We start from the raw sequence: 17,593 nt of genomic DNA on the forward strand, positions 1-17,593 counted from the left end.
CCCCCAGGGCCTCAGGCCAAATTTCAAGGCAAGTGCAGGTTGGTCTTTGATTCCTTCCCCATACCCGACTCTCCATTGCCCTCTTTCAGAGCCCAGGCACTCAGCACTCACAGCACATGGTCTCCCTCACCTCTTCAAAACCTGCCCACCTAAGTTGCTAGGCCCCAGCTCCCATCCTGACCATTCCACCACCCTCTTCTCATCCAAAAGTTAAATTTTAGGCATTGCGGGTTAAGAATAAACAGCTAACATTTATTGAGCTTTTAACATGTGTAACATCACTTCATCCATACAATAACCCCATAAGGTAAATATTGATACTGTCAGCATCTTATAAATAAGGAAACTAAGGCCTAGAGAGGCCAAGTGAAATACCCAATATTATGCAGTAGTGAGTGGTAGAGTTGAACCATTTATGGTTCACACTGAACCCTTCAGTATACTCCCATAAAGGCAAGTCCATCAGCAAACTAAGCCTGGCCACTGGGCTTGATACTTCCAAACTTTATTAAGATTTAGGTTTTTCTTTAGTTTTTAAAGGAGTCTGGTCATGCAAATCAATAGCTTTAACTGGTAGAGTTTAAGGATGAAATAGCATGGAGGTGATAAAAGGGGACAGAACCTACTTTCGATTCACCTTCCCCCCACTTGAAGGCACCAGCCCAAAACCCAGCTGTACTCATCTGCCCATGACCAAAAATATATACACGTTCAACCTGCTTGGCACACCTTCTTCTTCGGGTATCTTCTTTGAGGGACTTCCAAGAGCTAGCAACCTGTGGCAAGTAATGTACTGATAAGGGGAACTTCTAAGATAAGGTCAAGGCATAGACATGGGATACAGAAAAGAGAAGGAGGGAGATGGATCCTGAACCTGCAGGAGGCACTGTCAGGAATTGGACCTCCTCTCCTCAAACGGAAACTATGGAGGGGACAGACAGGGCAGAGGGGTAAATGTCCCTCTTTATGGGTCCTCTTGTCCCAAAGAGAGGATATGGAGCCCATCTGGTTTCTCAAAGGCAGGGAGTAAGCAGCCTGCAGGAAAGGCTGTCTTTGGTGCCCTCAGACCTCACTCTGTGCCCTCCAACTCCGCTCTTAGGTAATGAGGGCAGGCATATTAGAGCAAGGACAGCCCTCCAGCCCTGCTGGGGAAGTGATCCCCATGTTCCCAAGGTCTGTGACGATTCTTAAACCTTAACATGAGCCTTCTTCTGCGAGCTGCATCCCATTTCTGCCAGAAACACCTGGACAGACCCAGCTCATCCAGTGGGGCCATATGACATGCATTAGTTTTCATGCAATATGCATTTATAAAGGTAATTTGTAGTGTGATTAAATTTTGTGAATAAATTTCCAATGAGGCCATTCTTTCTACTACAGAATTTTGTTTTGAATATTTTGATTAAATAAAATTATTACATTTTGATAGCAGGTTATCTCAAATTTTTACAGTTTTTAGGTTACAAAGTGAGTTTTCAAGAAGCATCCCTCGACACTTCTGAATCCTTTCCATTAGGGTTTGGTTTTACACTTTTCTGCATCATTCAGAGCACATAGGTCCCCAGGTAGGGCAAGAAACAGGGCTACACTTCTTAATCCTTAACTCTAGCTGAGCACAGAGTATGACAGATATAGTTGGTTTCCTGCCCAGTAGCCATTTACCCCCTTCCTCCTGGCTTATAGGATCTAGATTTTGTTCGAGAATCAAGTATCTGTGTGCTTCAGGGAAGCAGAGACACTTTCAGCCCCACAGGGTAAATGTTAATTCTGTTACACCAATTATGGAAATTGCATCCCCTTTCAGGTGGCTTGTTTAGGAATACATGCATGAAAAACAGGCTCTTTCAGTTGCTGTGAGTGCCCCATGAGACATATGAAGTTGTGACAGCCATCTCGGGACTATAAGGAATGGAAGGGTGCAGAGAAATAGGGTCCTGGGACCTTCATTTCTTGTAACGGCTGGTTGGGCAATTAGAACCAACCCTCCCAGTGAAGAAAGTTTGTGGGGTTTTTTCTTAATCTTCTTAAAAGCACTAAAGAGCTAAGTAGCTAGGCCAAAACCTTGAAGAAGGTGAGAATCCAAAGAAGTTGGCTCAAAACACAAAGCAACTTTTGCCCTGAGAGCATCTGGCAATCTGGAAGAAAAAGTGGCAAAACAAAGCTGTGCTTCTCACAGTCAAGACGGGCCAAGGGAGCAGAAATCAAAGCTCAGGGCCAGCCCAATGAAGGAACTCTGATAAATAATGCCCCACACTAAGCCAGGCTTTCTCCCAGAGAGAGGGCTTCACTTTCAAGGTAAAGGAAGTCTAGAAACAAGCCAGCTCTCATGAAAACCTGAAACACAGCTGCCTGTAGTCTGGGTCCAAGGAACCTCAAGCATTCAAATTGGGTTCAGGTGGAACTGGACTAGTAGTATCCCTAGGAGTCCAGCAAAAGAAAATGATCACTGCAGGAGAAAGTTACCATTCTAGGCTTCAAATTACTCATAAAACCTTTTTCAAAAATAATGACCATGAAATAATCAAAGATAACACAGGGGAAAAGACACTATGAGCAAGACCCATCAGAAACAGCAGACTACAGAACAGACCCACAAAGACTTCAGATATTGGAATTATAAAATAGAGACTATAAAGCAAATACACCTACTACGTTCAAAGAAATAAAAGACAAGCTTAAAAGATTTTTTATTAAACTGAAAACTTTTTTTACAGTGATTTGAAAAAGAATTAAGTAGAGATTTTAGCACTGAAAAACATAATACCTGAAATTAAGAAGTCAATGAACACAACATGGATGGACCTGGAGATTGTCATATTGAGTGAAGTAAGTCAGACACAGAAAGACAAATATCATATGATATTGCTTATATGTGGAATCTAAAAACTAAGGGGGGTACAAATGAACTTATTTACGAAACAGAAGTAGAGTCATGGATGTAGAAAACAAACTGGTTACCAGGGGATGAGTGGGGGAAGGGATAAATTGGGAGATTGGGACTGACATATACACACTACTATATATAAAATAGATAACTAATAATAACCTGCTGTATAGCACAGGGAACTCTGCTCAATACTCTGTAATGGCCTACATGGGAAAAGAATCTTAAAAAAAAGAGTGGGTATATGTATAACTGATTTACTTTGCTGTACACCTGAAACTAACACAACACTGTAAATCAACTATACGCCAATAGAAATTTTTTTAAAAGTCAATGAACAGGGCTTCCCTGGTGGCACAGTGATTGAGAGTCTGCCTGCCAATGCAGGGGACACGGGTTCGTGCCCCGGTCCAGGAAGATCCCACATGCCACAGAGCAGCTGGGCCCGTGAGCCATGGCCGCTGGGCCTGCACGTCCAGAGCCTGTGCTCTGCAATGGGAGAGGCCACAACAGTGAGAGGCTCGCGTACCGCACAAAAAAAAAAAAAAGTCAATGAACAAATTTAATTGCAGATTAGACACAGCTGAATAGAGAATTAATAAACTAGAAGACAAACAAATACCATATGATTATATGTGGAATCTAAAACAATGATACAAATGAACTTATTTACAAAACAGACATAGATCACAGATGTAGGAAACAAACATATGGTTACCAAAGGGGAAGGGGGGGAGGGATAAATTAGGAGTTTGGGATTAAAATATACTCTACTCCATAGTATATATGGAGTAGATAACCAACAAGGAATTACTGTATAACACAGGGAACTATACTCAAAATCTTGTAATACCTATAATGGGAAACAATCTAGGGACTTCCCTGGTGGTCCAGTGGTTAAGACTCTGTGCTTCCACTGCAGGGGGCATGGGTTCAATTCCTGGTTGGGGAACTAAGATCCTGTATGCTGCATGGCACAGCCAAAAAATAAAGAATCATATATATATGATTATATATATAAAATCACCTTGCTGTGCACCTGAAACTAACACAACATTGTAAATCAACTATATTTCAATAAAAAAAAATTTTAATAAAGAAAAAACTGGAAGAGAAATCAGAGGAAACTAGGATGCATCATGGAGAGATAAAATTGTGAAAAATACAGAATGATAAGAAATATAGAACATATAATGAGAAATTTCAACTTCAATCACTTTCAAAATGGATTCAAATTCAAGAAATTTTCATTTTAATCAACTGGTATCCCAAAAGGAGAGAAGGAAAAGAACAAAGATAATGGGTGAGAATTTTCCAAAACTGATGAATTGCAACAACCTGTAGATGTCAGAAATCTAATGAACCCAAGCAGACTAAATAAGAGAGAACCTGGTTATACTGAGCCTCTGATTTAATGGCCCAACTTCTGAACTTCTTGTTAAGAAGCACAAAAAGAAGTAGGAAGAAAGGAGGAGATTTATTCTTTAAGTCATTTTGAGTTTAGTTTTAGTTACCTGCAGCCAAATGCATCCTAAATGATATTCATAGTGAGAATAAAGTATCCACCATTTACTGAATGCCTACTATGTGGCATGCACAACATATAGATTTCAATTTTGTGTAATTCCCCACAAAGTCTTAAAAGGTAGTACATATCAGCCAATACAGGCTTGGTAGACTATGGATACAAACCACCTCAAAATCTCAGTAGCTTTACAGAAAAAAATTATTATTTCTTGCTCATACTACATCTTCAAAATGGTCCAGCAGAGGACTATGTTCATAGTCACTCACGGTCCCAGGCTGATGGAGCCTTTAAAACCCAACACAGCTCCTATAGTTGATGAAACACTGGGAGAATAAAGTAAATAGTATGTTACTTTTAAAGCTTCCATATGGAAATGAAACATCTGACTCTGCTCGCATTTCATTGGCCAAAGCAAGTCACACGACCAAAGGTGTAGGGAAGTGCAGTTTTATCGTGTGCCTGGAAGGTGTAGAGCAGGAAATATTTAGTGAATGGCTCTTATGATGACCACAGATAGATATGACCCTAGTTCTTCCAATGAGGAAACTGAGACTCAGAGAGGTATTTAATACGTGTTAGATGAATGGAGAATGTGCTCACATTAATACATCTTCTGAAGGTAATATTATGAAAATGACTATTTGCCCTTTGGTGACGGGAGTAGTGAGAAGAGAAATGGAGCTGTGATACGATCTACAAAGAGAAAAGCAAAGTACCTAGTTGGGTCTCATCATGCTCTATCCCAGAATCACCACTGCCAAGGGCAGAGTATGGGACCAAAGCAGCCAGAGGGCACACATCCTAGTCCTTCCTTTGTTCCTTGTGCTAACCAGAGCCTTTCCTACATGGATAAGGTTGGACTGAAACTGGCCAGAGAGAGAGTTTGTATACATGCACTAAAGTTTCCCACTATCTTATGTATTCCAGGTGTTCAAGATGTGGTTAAGAGGGGGAAAAAAATAAGCCCACATAATCGAGCTGGCCATGCCAAGTTTCTTAACTTTGATCTATGTCGATTCAGAAAGCTTGCCAAGGCAAAGGAGATGCAAACTGAGAGAGCTCTCAACTCATCATGTCCAAACACAGGAGAAGGGGCCACCTTGTTCTCTTGGGTCCTCAAGACCTTCCTATGAGGTGGATTTTCCAGCCTGTAATGTGCAGAATATTCCCCACCTCCTCCCATACCTACTGATGACACATGCACCACCCCCCTCCCAGTACCCTACATTATTGGCAGGCTCCCTTGGCTGCCACATGTGTCCTGCCTCTGCCAGCCCTGTCCAGCCTCCTGCAGATACAGCAGCATTTGCCTGAGATTCTCTCCTGGGGCAGGGAAAGAGTCAACACTGGGGTTCTTATTTACTTACGTGTTGGTTTAGTCCTTCCCAGGGATGAGGCAGCGGTTAAGAGGAAGGGGAGGGAAGAGGGACGGGGGGAAGGCACAGAAAAGAAGCTGTGGTGAGCCAGAGATTGGTGGAAGAAGTGTCTCTATAATTTCAACTGCTTTCCAACCACACTGTCTCTAGCTGAACCCCCTGGGGTGAAAGGTCTATGTATTACTGGGGATAGGAGTTTGTAATCTTAATTAGGCCTTGAAGCATTTGGCGGTGTTCATCCTGAAACTTCCAGAAGGAAAAAAAAAGATGGGGTTTCCATTACAGTGTCACTGAGGGACTTGTACTGGGGTTGGGATCATTAAAATGAAAACACTGATGAGTAAGTCATGGCATTTTTTTCTCCAAGACTTACGTCCTTCCTCCACCCCTAGCCCTGTACTTTATTTTGACACAGGCTTAAAATAGTCTATAAAATATGGAGCTCATTATCCCATCTAACAGATTTCATTTGGCATGAATGTAGATTAAAAGCCCCACGCCAGTTCTTCCTCTTAGCCTGGGTTTATAAGGAAGACACTCCTCTGCTTTTGCTCAGGGCTGAGTTCTTTAGAACGTGATTCTGCAATAGACAGGGAGAGCCAGGAGGTGCCACTTCGAACTCCACTCAGCTTATTTTTCATGATAATAACAAGGGAGTATAGAGAAAGACAATTCTGCTTTGGGGGCTTCTTAGAAATTTTCCCTACAGCCTTAAAAAGCCTAATCCAAACTAGACACCCCTCAAACCCATGAATTCTCCAGTCTGCCCATTCTCCCACATACAATGACTCTATCGGGGCTGCTAAGCATGTTAAAAGGGGCAGAACTGAGTTGAAACCAGGGAATATAACGAAAAGAGGCCTCAACTAGGAGTTTTTGTGTCCTTGCTTCAAATGCAGGCTCAGCCAACAACTAACGGTATGACTTTAGAAAGCAAAATCATCTCTTTGGGCTCAGTTTCCTCATCTCTTAAATGAGAGGTCTCTTCCAACTCTGTCTCTTTTTTCTTTTGCTCGGGGTACAATTATGGAGGCAAAGAGAATGATAAATAAAAACCTTTTCCTACTCACCACTGATCTTATTTGACCCAATACCATCTCTTGAACCAGTAAATTCACTTTTTATCTGATAAAACCCCAGCCTTCTCTGATTACACCTTTTATCTGAATCACTAGAGTGTTTGCATTGCATTTTCTCTTAGCGGGAATGCCCTTGTTCGCTTGCTCTATCCAAATCCTTAAAAATCCAAATACTCACAAGGACGGTGCGCTTAATAATAGTAAGTACATGCTGATGACTTGATTTATCAATTTTTAACACAGACCTTGCACAGGTGTCATCTCCTCTCCAACGATCTCCCCCAGGGCACAGTATAGGATTTTGTATAAGAGGAGGGAGCAGGGACTGATCTCTTGATGGCACTGACAAGCTCCGCTCATTAGCAGTCCCCTCTGAGCTATCCAATGGCTGAGTAACCAGGTGACAGACTTACTCCTTGCCCCTATATTTTCTAGTTGTAGGTCCCTCTGAGTCCTCTCAGCTACCTCACCTATACAATGAGAATAACACCCCCTACACACAGCACTCTTGGAGGCTTGAATGAAGCAGGTAAGAACCTATCCAAAGTCTTGAACTACCCACCTCTCCAGTCTCAGCCCATGACATTGCCTCTTCTTTTGCTAAGAATATCAAGGCCATCTGAACGCATTTCCTCATTTCCTTTTTTCCTACTTAAAAATAGCTCTCTAAGAACCCCCTTCTTCCTCTCTCCCAGCAGAGGAAGCATTTTCCCTCCTCCAGTCTTCCACTTCCATCTGCACTCTTTAGTCAACCCACTCCTACCTCCTCCAGGTCATTGCCACACTTTACAGCATTTATCACAAGCTCTTCTTCTAAATTCAACTGTTGCTTGACTTGTGTATTGTCTGCCTCACTCATTAGAATGTAAACTTCATGAAGATTTCATGCCTTATTCATGCTGTATCCCCAGCAAAGAGCACGGTGCCTGGAGCACCGTCAATGCTCAATGCGTATTTCTTGAATGGATTAATAGATACATTTCTATTCATCATTTTCAAACTTCTCTCTGTCACTGGCACCCTCTCCCAGCCTCAAACACATTCAAGCCTCCCTTCTTCAACAAAACTATCACTTGATCCTACTGTCCCATCGACCACCATTCTATTTTTACCTTACATTTTCTGACATATTTCTCAAACAATATGTGCTTGCTGCTGCCTCATCGTCACCACCTCCTCCCACCACAATCTGGTTTTTCTTCATAATGGCTGCCAAAACAATGCTGTGAGCAGTCACCAAACTCCTCACATTGCCCATCTCCCTGCAGATGGGGACCCCTAACTGTCCCTTCTCCTCTACTCCCAGGAATTTCTTGTATACTGGCTTCCTCCTATCCTTAAGAATACTCTTCTCACCCCTTTGATTGTGTCTCTCCAAGTCCACACTTTCCAAAACCAATCTACACCAATCTACATTTTCCTCTATACTCTTTTCTGAGCTAATATCAATTTCACTATCATTCTGGGGGCAGATGACTCAAAATCATGCATCTCCTACCCTAACTCTCTAGAAACATAGACATACTTCAGTTGCATGAAGGAGGTGGGCATTTTTTTAAATTAATTAATTTATTATTTTTGGCTGTGTTGGGTCTTCGTTTCTGTGCGAGGGCTTTCTCTAGTTGTGGCAAGCAGGGGCCGCTCTTCATCGCGGTGAGCGGGCCTCTCACTGTCGTGGCCTCTCTTGTTGCGGAGCACAAGCTCCAGACGCGCAGGCTCAGTAGTTGTGGCTCACGGGCCTAGTTTCTCTGCAGCATGTGGGATCTTCCCAGACCAGGGCTCGAACCCGTGCCCCCTGCATTGGCAGGCAGATTCTCAACCACTGCGCCACCAGGGAAGCCCCCCAAGGTGGCCATTTTGTTATGCCATGTTATACTTCTTTGCATTCTCAGCACCTGGTCTACTGCCAGGTACATGGAAATTGTTCGATACATTTTTAAACAATTAAATGTTACTGCTCTGCCATTATTTGCCTTTAACCTGATATGCAAGCAAGAATCTTCACAAGGTGACCCCAACCTATCTTTCCAAATTCAACTCTTACCACACAGATGTTCCTGGCAGTCTGTACTCTCTGTCTTCCATCCTCATCATTAAGTACTACTAAAGCTTAAGTCAGTTCTCTCCTTTTTAATCTACCTGCCATTGTATTATTTACTGTGTTATTTCTTAGTGTCTATTTCCCCTGCTAAACCCTAAAGCTTCATGAAGACAAGAATGCCGTCATCTTCAGCAGTGTATTCCTAGACCCTTGAATACGGCACAGCCTATAGTAGGTCCTCAGAAGATACTTGTTGAAGGAGTGGACATTTCCTCTTTCCTTCAGACAGACCCAACTATTTCTCCCCCTTGTGAATGCATAGCACTCATTTAGCAATTCAATGAAACACCTTGTGAAATCAAACAGATCTATTATAGGTGTTGTAGGTGTATTATTTTGCAGGCATTACAGGTACTGTCTACATAGAACCATGGAACATTACAGCTAGAAGGGATCCTTCTTATAAGTAATCCAGAAGGGCCAACAGAGACTCAGAGAAGTTACTGCTGGTTCTTGATCTTTCAGGAGTTTGAACTGCAAGTTCCCTGAGGGCAGGAATCCTACTTCTTACCCCTAAACACTCCCTGCTATACCTGGAGCCCTTAGTAGACAGTATTACTACTGCCACTAATAATAACACTACTATTTATTGTTTTGACAATTACTTTGGTGACATACCACCTCCATCCACAAGGTGAAGAACAAACCCATCACCTACACTGGGAACCCACAGGTGGCTTTCTGACCATCCAGACACACAGCTATCCCCACTGCCTCTCAGCTCTGAGCCATCACTGAAAATGTCACAACAGAAGAACAGGCACTGGGAGGCCATGCCACACCCAGGAAGTGCTGTTTTACTGTTCTCCCCTCACAGTCACCTCCTCCTCATTGGGTAGAAACACCACACCGGGACCTCACAGCACAGCTATCGGTGTCCTTCCCCCAGGACTTGGCCTAGATATATCTTGTCTAGTGATCTCATACCACAGACATCGCATCCCAGTGATACACTCTACTCTCTGCTGACAGGGAAGGTGGGCAGACACCCCAGTTTAACACTTGTGCCAGAGAGAGAGAAAAATGGGGGTCCACCCACCGGCACAAGAACAGGTAGAGGAGAGAACTCATCCCAGATGAGAGTCAGGGGTCCTGGATCTCGATTCTTCTCTTAGTAGCTCTGTGACTATAGCAAATTCTTTAACCTCTACAAGCCAGTTTCCTACCTGTCAAATGAGAACTAAAGTAACTTCTCTCAAAGAGACAAAGTGAGGATCAAGGGGGATAAGATATAGGAACTGTCAAATCATTACAGTTCTCTCCCCCCCGACCCCCCTTAACCATTCCAGGATAATCAGCACCATTTCTGAGTTCCCTGGGGAGTTCAGATACTCTGTTAGCCCTATTTATGCAGTTTCCTAATAGGATACAACCTTGAATTAGGTGTCTGGGTGAGAATTCAAAGGGATAGGGAGACAAGGACCTGCCCTCAGAGAAGCTCTACTCACAATGAAAGAGAAGGACCCCCCAGAAGCAACTAAGCTCCTAAAAGCAACCAAAATCTGGGAGGACAGCATGCTTTTACTGAGGCACTTATTTCACACCAGGCACCAGCCACACATATTAACTTCTTCAAGGCTCACAACCACCCCATGAGGTGTGTCCTTTTACCACCCACAGGAGCATATCGTGAGTCGCAGAACGCTGGCCTGGTACCTAAGTGCCCACGTGTCTTTGAACAGAACCAGGTATGATTGATTGTGGGAGCTTTTTCTGGAGGACATAGGGGCTATGTGGTTTGGAAGGGGAAGGATGTGGATTAACTGTAAGAGCGGGAAGCTTCAGGCATTTCAAGTGGAAGCACAGGTTGCTGAGCAGGTTCTGGTATGGGGCAATGAGGAATTGTCCTGAGATGGTGTTTCAAGTGGTGCTGTATTCGAAGTGCTTATCGAACAAAAGGCCAGGTCCCTTTAGGAAGGTGGTTTTGTGCCAGAAGCCAACTGAATTAGATACCTATTTGTGATGTAAAAACTAAGTTAAAGTAACTTCTTTACGTATTGTATGAATATTCAGCTCAAATGGGAAGGTGATTACAACCGAACCTCCTCTTATTAGAAAATTCCCAGCACAGGAGAACCAGTCTATGTGTTTTTCATCCACATGCTGTGCTTTTCTTCTCTCCGCCAACCACAGAAAGGGAGGAACAAGTCCTAAAGGTTAGCACAAAGAAGCTACATATCATGCTGGGCACGTATATATGCAACAGGTAACAAGAAGAGGACAAGCCAAACCAAGGTGGGTATCCAGAGTCCAAGGCAGCCTAGGAACGGACTAAGCAAAGACACCAACTCTGAGCCAGCCAGTGGCCAGTGCTGGGCACATAAATGAGCAGCAAGCAAGCCAAAGACAGGGCATCCGTCAGTGATGGGAAACCAGGGGCCAGCAAGTGGGCTGCAGGCACAGGAAGGACAAGACCACAGATCAGGGTGCTCTGAGAGCCACGGCCACGAGGGCCAGCTGTCTGGGCACTGCACCTGGGCAGAGTCAATGCTTGGATAGAACGTTTGGTAGATTTGAAGACTGAGGCAACAGAGAATGGCCACGCAGGGAGAGGGAGCTTTAGTGAGAAAGACAAGTAAATTCCCAATGGAAGAAGAGCCCAACACCATGTGGAGGCTTGAGGAAAGTTACTGTCCTCCCTGTCCATCTACCCGGAAGGGAGAAAGGGATTTTTCTTTCTCTAATTATAGCTGAGTATGGGCAGTGCCCACCTACTGAAGTTACTCTAAGCAAGTAATGAAAGGTTGTTGACATCTGCAGTGACAAACCACCATCCCCAAATCCAGAACCCTAGGCAGCCAGAACAGAAAGTGGCAAACCCAAGGCAGGCTGAGACCAGACAACATCCTGGGGCACAGGTAAATTTTTTTTCCCAAGAATATGAAGGAAAGTCAAGATTTAGAAAGACAAATATCGTATGATATCGCTTATATGCGGAATCTAAAAAAAATGATACAAACGAACTTATTTACAAAACAGAAACAGAAGCACAGACTTAGAGAACGAACTTATGGTTACCAGGGTGGGGGAAGGGTGGGTGGAAGGACTAGATTGGGAGTTTGGGACTGACATGTACACACTGATATATTTAAAACAGATAACCAACAAGGACCTACTGTATAGCACAGGGAACTCTGCTCAGTCCTCTGTAATAACCAAAATGGGAAAAGAATTTGAAAAAGAATAGATACACGTACATGTATAACTGAATCACCCTGCTGTACACCTGAAACTAACACAACATTGTTAATCAACTATACTCCAATATAAAATAAAAAATAAAAACAAAAAAATTTAAAAATTAAAAAAAAGATTTAGTTAGGTAGTGACAGAAAATGGTTAGAGCTGAAATTTCTGAAAAATCCTGCATGAATTATATCCAAAGGACTGCATTCTTTTAAATGTTGTTCCTTAGTACATTCCTATGTTTACGCCTACGTTAACTACTCTCATTTAGTGACTGCTTTTCTCATTTGTTTTGTTATTTTGCTGAAGAGTCATTTTTGCCTTTACTCTCTGGCCTCCATGTGAAAGCATGACAATGAGCAGTTCTCAACTGTGGCTATCATTAGAATCACCTGCAGAGCTCCTTAAAAATGCCAACGTCCAGCCTCCTTTCCAAGGACTCTAATCTAGTTGGCTGGGGAGGTTGGGTTGAGGGGTGGGAAGGGAGAAGCTGGGTATCATGCTTTCTACGAGTTCCCAGATGATTCTAGTATATGTCCAGGGAAGAGAACCAGTTGGTTTCTGGCCCAGAATCCAAAACACTTTGTGGTAGGTACAGGAATGTAGATGAAGCAGCAAGAAGAAATTAAAGCCAATAATGTAAATTCAACATATCACTTAAGTTTTCCACATCCCAGTCATTTCTGTACTTCTATCACCATCTCATCATATCCCCATAACTCCTACAGTAATCTCCTTGATATCATTTTAAATCAATTCCATCTTTCACTTAAATTTGTTTTTAAAAGAAACTAGTAGACTGGGGGTAATGGCAAGGTAACATAAAAAGGCAGGAGCAAGAGAAGAAAAGACAGAGGCTCCCGAGAAGAAAAAGCACTCAGAGTTAGAAATCAGGGATGGGTGGGCCCAGGGAGAGACCCAGGATCCATGAGGCCAAGTTGGCCTAGGCATAGCGGTGAGAAGGAATGAAGTCTTGGAGATGGGTTAGGGAATAACAGAGAATGTTGTGGAATGGGGTTACAGGTGGCATGGGGTTGTGCCTTTAAAGGAACTCTAGGGACAGAGAGGGCTGAGGGCCCAGGGGCGATGGAGGAGGTAGACATCTGGGGCCAGAGATGAAGGCAGGGCAGAGTGTGAGGCCCAGGTAGGGCTGGTGAGAAGGTAAAAGGGAGACTACAGGTGGGAATGAGGGGAGATCTGAGGGATGGGTGGGGCTAAGGAGGGCCTGCACTGGATGGGGTGTGGGCAGGAGGTGGACAGCACAGCAGAAGCAGACGCTGGACAGAAAAGGGTGTCCTCCAGACAGTGCCAGGCAGTGACCAGCAAGAAAATGTCCAGCGATACCTGTAAACTGCCTGAAATCATTTCATGCGCTACCGGTGGTGGTCGTTCCCACACACTGGGAAACACTACCCAATGCTCTATGAATAAAGAGCATCAGTCTTTTCACTCTTCCCCTTTCACGACAAAAAAAAAAAAAAAAAAAATTAGATGTAAACCCCCACCTCACTTGTCTGGTCCCCATGGATACACCAAAACTCAACAACAAAAGGCAATGTGCTCTGTGACCACCTAGAGGGGTGGGATAGGGAGGGTGACGCAAGAGGGAAGAGATATGGGAACATATGTATATGTATAACTGATTCACTTTGTTGTAAAGCAAAAACTAACACACCATTGGAAAACAATTATACTCCAATAAAGATGTTAAAAATTTTTTAAAAAAGGCAATGTGACTTCTCTTCTCTTATACACACACTCATAATTCAGATCTGTATGAGCACCTTTCTTTTGATGGACAGTCCCCACCATAGGAACCACCTCCTCAGTCACCATCTGAAAGCACAGAACACAATCAGCACAGTTGACAAATGCCCAGTAACAAACACTGTAGAAATAGCATCTGCTATATATGAAAGAAATCACCAAAATAATCATGTCTGAGCAAACTGGCAGTTAATTATCATATAAATCCTCACACAGAGTTAAGTAAAGTCCTAGAAAACAACCCCTTTTACTTTCTTAAATCCTTATCCTTAATGAACAATGATGGGGGAGACAAAAGATTCATCTGCAATCACCAAGCATGCACTGCCATTTCTTTGTAAAGTTTATTTCCACTCCATGACGTGTTCCAATGCTTCCTCCCTTTTCCTAGGTGTGTCAAATCACAGATAATTTATCCCCCAGTCACAGCCACGAGAATGACTCAGGCTGGCACACAGCTTGTTGATTATTTCAATTTCCTGGGCTACACTTATCATTTCCCACTTCTCATTGCTTATTCCCTCCTCACTTTCTTGCGGTCTGTTACTTTCAAAATGACACGAGGCATGACAATGATAAGGGTGAAGTGACATAAAATCCTAAAAAAGACGAAGGGAACTAAATTCTGCTACACTAAAGACAGATCCAGGAGAATTTTGTTCACTGCGCAGGAGGACAGGTTCATCATTCATCCATTCATTCAACAAATATTTATTGAGCATTTCCCATGAGCTAGCTCAGTTTAGCATACCCCATTAAAGCATGCGCTGTCTATACAAAGTTAGCTAACGTTAGTTACTAGAGGGAAGTTGCTGTATCCTAAAATTCTGCTTGAATGTGGCTGTGGGCATCACACATGTACATGTGTAATACCCATTAACCAGAACTGGGCAACTTAAATCAACACCCAACCCCCCAAAGCCTGGAAATAAGGGGCCCTACACAGTCAGAAGCTGCTAGTCTAAAGCCTCACATTAAAGAAAACCCTAGAAACACTGTTTATGAAAGACCATAAACTTTCCAAATACAGCCATACATGGTGAAGAAATACGCATGGAAGAACGCATCATTCTGGCAACCAATGTTTGCTATCCAAGGGGAGAGGTTAATCAAGCCATAAATTCATTAACCTGACATTTCTAAGAATGCCTGACATTTTTACATGCACTAACACAATAAATTTCCCCCCAATTCTATAATATAGGTATTATTATTAACATTCCCATTTTTCAGATTAACAAACTGAGGGTCAGTTTGAGGGTAAGTCATTTATTCAAGGGTACCGAGAAAGTAATGAAGCCAAAACTTGAACCTAAATTTGCAACTCATGGATTCAAGCATTTTCTAAAAAATAAAACCAAATTATTATTAATGTAGCTTATACATTAACATCTAGTTTCTTTTTACAATTAGCATCATATGTTGCTTTGAATCTTGTTTTAATTTACGTAAGTATAAATTATCTCTAAGCCTCTAACAACTCTTAATTGGACTTTTCTCAACTCCTGGTTATTAGATACCACATGTTCCTGTCTTTCCTAATATGTCTGTTAGACAGTGAGAATTAACTGTCTTGGTAAAGAAAATTAACATTTAAGGGGCATTTTCTTCATTCCAGGCACTGGGATAAGTATTTCGCTTACAGTGTTTCCCTACAGCAACCCTCTGAGTTGGTGCTACTGTTGTCATTATCATTCCCTTTTACAATGAAGGAGGCACAGAAAGGTTAAGTAACTTGCCTAAGGTCACACAGATAAGGGGGATTCACATCTGGTCTCCTTCTCCTTCCCTTGGTCTATGATCTCCACCAGTAACAAGTTCTGGCTCTCTTCCTAACACTCTCATCTCGTCTCAAGTCTGGGCTCCCACTGGCCTGTTCTCAGTGCTAGTGAGAGACTGCTTTTCAAATGTGCTGGTTTGGCTTCCTCCATCTTTGATTTCTCCCTGATAACAGCGCTGGTTCACCTGCTATGTGCAGCTCTCTGCTTCAACCTGGTATTGACCTCCTGGCACACCTATGACTATTCAAGGTGAAGATGAGTACACCTTGGGCTGTGCAGCAGAGCTTCCCCTGGGCCACCTTTTCCATCAGGGGTTTGACATCATTCTTGCGAAAACCTCTTAAAGGAGCCAAAGCCTTTAAAAATAACACTCAACATTGTAAAAAAAAAAAAAGAAAAAGAAAAGAGAAGAATCAATTACTCAACCAGGTTAACAGTGGGTTTTCCTTACACCAGAATGTCTAGATTTGCATCACATTACCGGGAGATTTAAATCACATGAATATTCGATGATAAAATGTATTAAGGTCAGATTAACCTGAGGAATAAAATGGACTTTCCCTTCCCTTTCCACTAACTGCAAATTCTGTACTGGCTCTATCTACAGATAACCACAAAAGCAGTTGCCCTCTGGACAGGTGCTACAGCTCCATGATGCTGAGGGGCACTGTAAGGAGGAAATGAACACTTACAAAGCACCTACTACGCACCAGACATTATGTTACGTGTTTTACAGGTATGAATTAACTAAGAATTCCACAACAACCCCGGCAGATAGGTCTCACCACATCCATTTTACAGATGGGGAAACAAGCTTAGATAGGTCACACAAATCAGCCTAAGGTCACAGAGCTGGTGGTGGCAAAGCTGAGATGTGAGCCTGCATCTGTCTGCCCCCAGCTTCTTGCTCAGGGACCATTCTCCTTGCTGCACTGCTCAGGGTTCCATCTAGAACCCTGAAAGACGGGGCTTAACTTGTCTTTGACTACAGTACACAGCTTGATGATCAACCCAGCAAGAAATGAGATCCAGATACACACATGCTCCCCAAATGGCCCTGGGCTCCCAATTCCCGGCTGGGTAAAAAATGTCCCCAGAAAAACAGCCTTTTTTTTTTTTTTTACTTTCCATGGGTTGGCTACTTGGCTGTTTCATTCTCTCTTCTCTCTCCTTGCTTTCTGTTCCCTTCTCCACTGCATTTTTCTGTGTGTGTGTTTGTTTCTGTCTCTCTCTCTCTGTCAGAAATCTGTCTGTGTGTGCATATCTCCCTCTCTCTTTTACACATACACACACACACACACACACACACACACTCATATTCATTCTCTCTCTTTCCCCCCCAGGAATACCTCGATCCAGCAGCCGGAGCAAGCGGAGATACCAAAGATACCACTGGTCCCAGAAGCGGTCCGTCATCCCCCCCTGAACTCATCCTTCACAGCCAGTCCCCTCAGCACAGCCTCATCCCACCACCGCCGACTCGAGGAGGCCGGAATTACTTGACGCTGGGCTCTCGCGCGCAGCCTGCTCAAAGCAAATGCCTGCCTGCGAAGACAGCCACCAGTCCTCCCACACAGAGGCTGACTGTGCCGGGAGCCTGTTTCACAGCAACAAAGGAACAAGTGCGGAACACTGCCGCCTTGTGCAGACTGAGCCTGCATGGGCCCAAAGGGAGATCAGAGGTGCGGGGGAGGGCGGCCAGGGAGTACTTTCACAAAGAAGGGAGCAAAGAGGTGGTCTTGGGAATGAAAACCCACAGTCAAGGCCGTATCTTGAATGTCATTCCAGGATCTCCTGCCACCCTGGCTGTCCCTGCCTCCCATGCCAGAGGCCAGTGGCTTCCCTAACAGGACAGGGGTGGGAAGCCAGGAGCTCAACCACCCTGGACTCC

General features: G+C 43.4%; 1 protein-coding gene across 24 annotated transcripts in view; it reads right to left on the reverse strand.

Moving 5' to 3' along the window:
* KALRN (kalirin RhoGEF kinase) overlaps positions 1–17,593 on the reverse strand; it is a 654,958-nt gene that overhangs the window by 573,374 nt on the left and 63,991 nt on the right. For 3 of the 24 annotated variants that reach the window (XM_067034410.1, XM_067034406.1, XM_067034423.1), the window contains exon 1: positions 17,052–17,246. The exons of 18 other annotated variants lie outside the window; for them this stretch is intronic. In XM_067034410.1, the coding sequence (XP_066890511.1) occupies positions 17,052–17,118 (67 nt within the window). In that variant the 5' untranslated portion in view covers positions 17,119–17,246. Of the gene's footprint in view, positions 1–13,938; positions 13,991–17,051; positions 17,354–17,593 lie in introns of those variants that run through there. 3 more of the 24 variants (XM_067034407.1, XM_059064325.2, XM_059064328.2) reach the window with 3 other exon arrangements.

This window comes from Kogia breviceps, chromosome 5 (genome assembly GCF_026419965.1).
Source record: "Kogia breviceps isolate mKogBre1 chromosome 5, mKogBre1 haplotype 1, whole genome shotgun sequence".
Lineage (NCBI taxonomy): Eukaryota > Metazoa > Chordata > Mammalia > Artiodactyla > Physeteridae > Kogia > Kogia breviceps.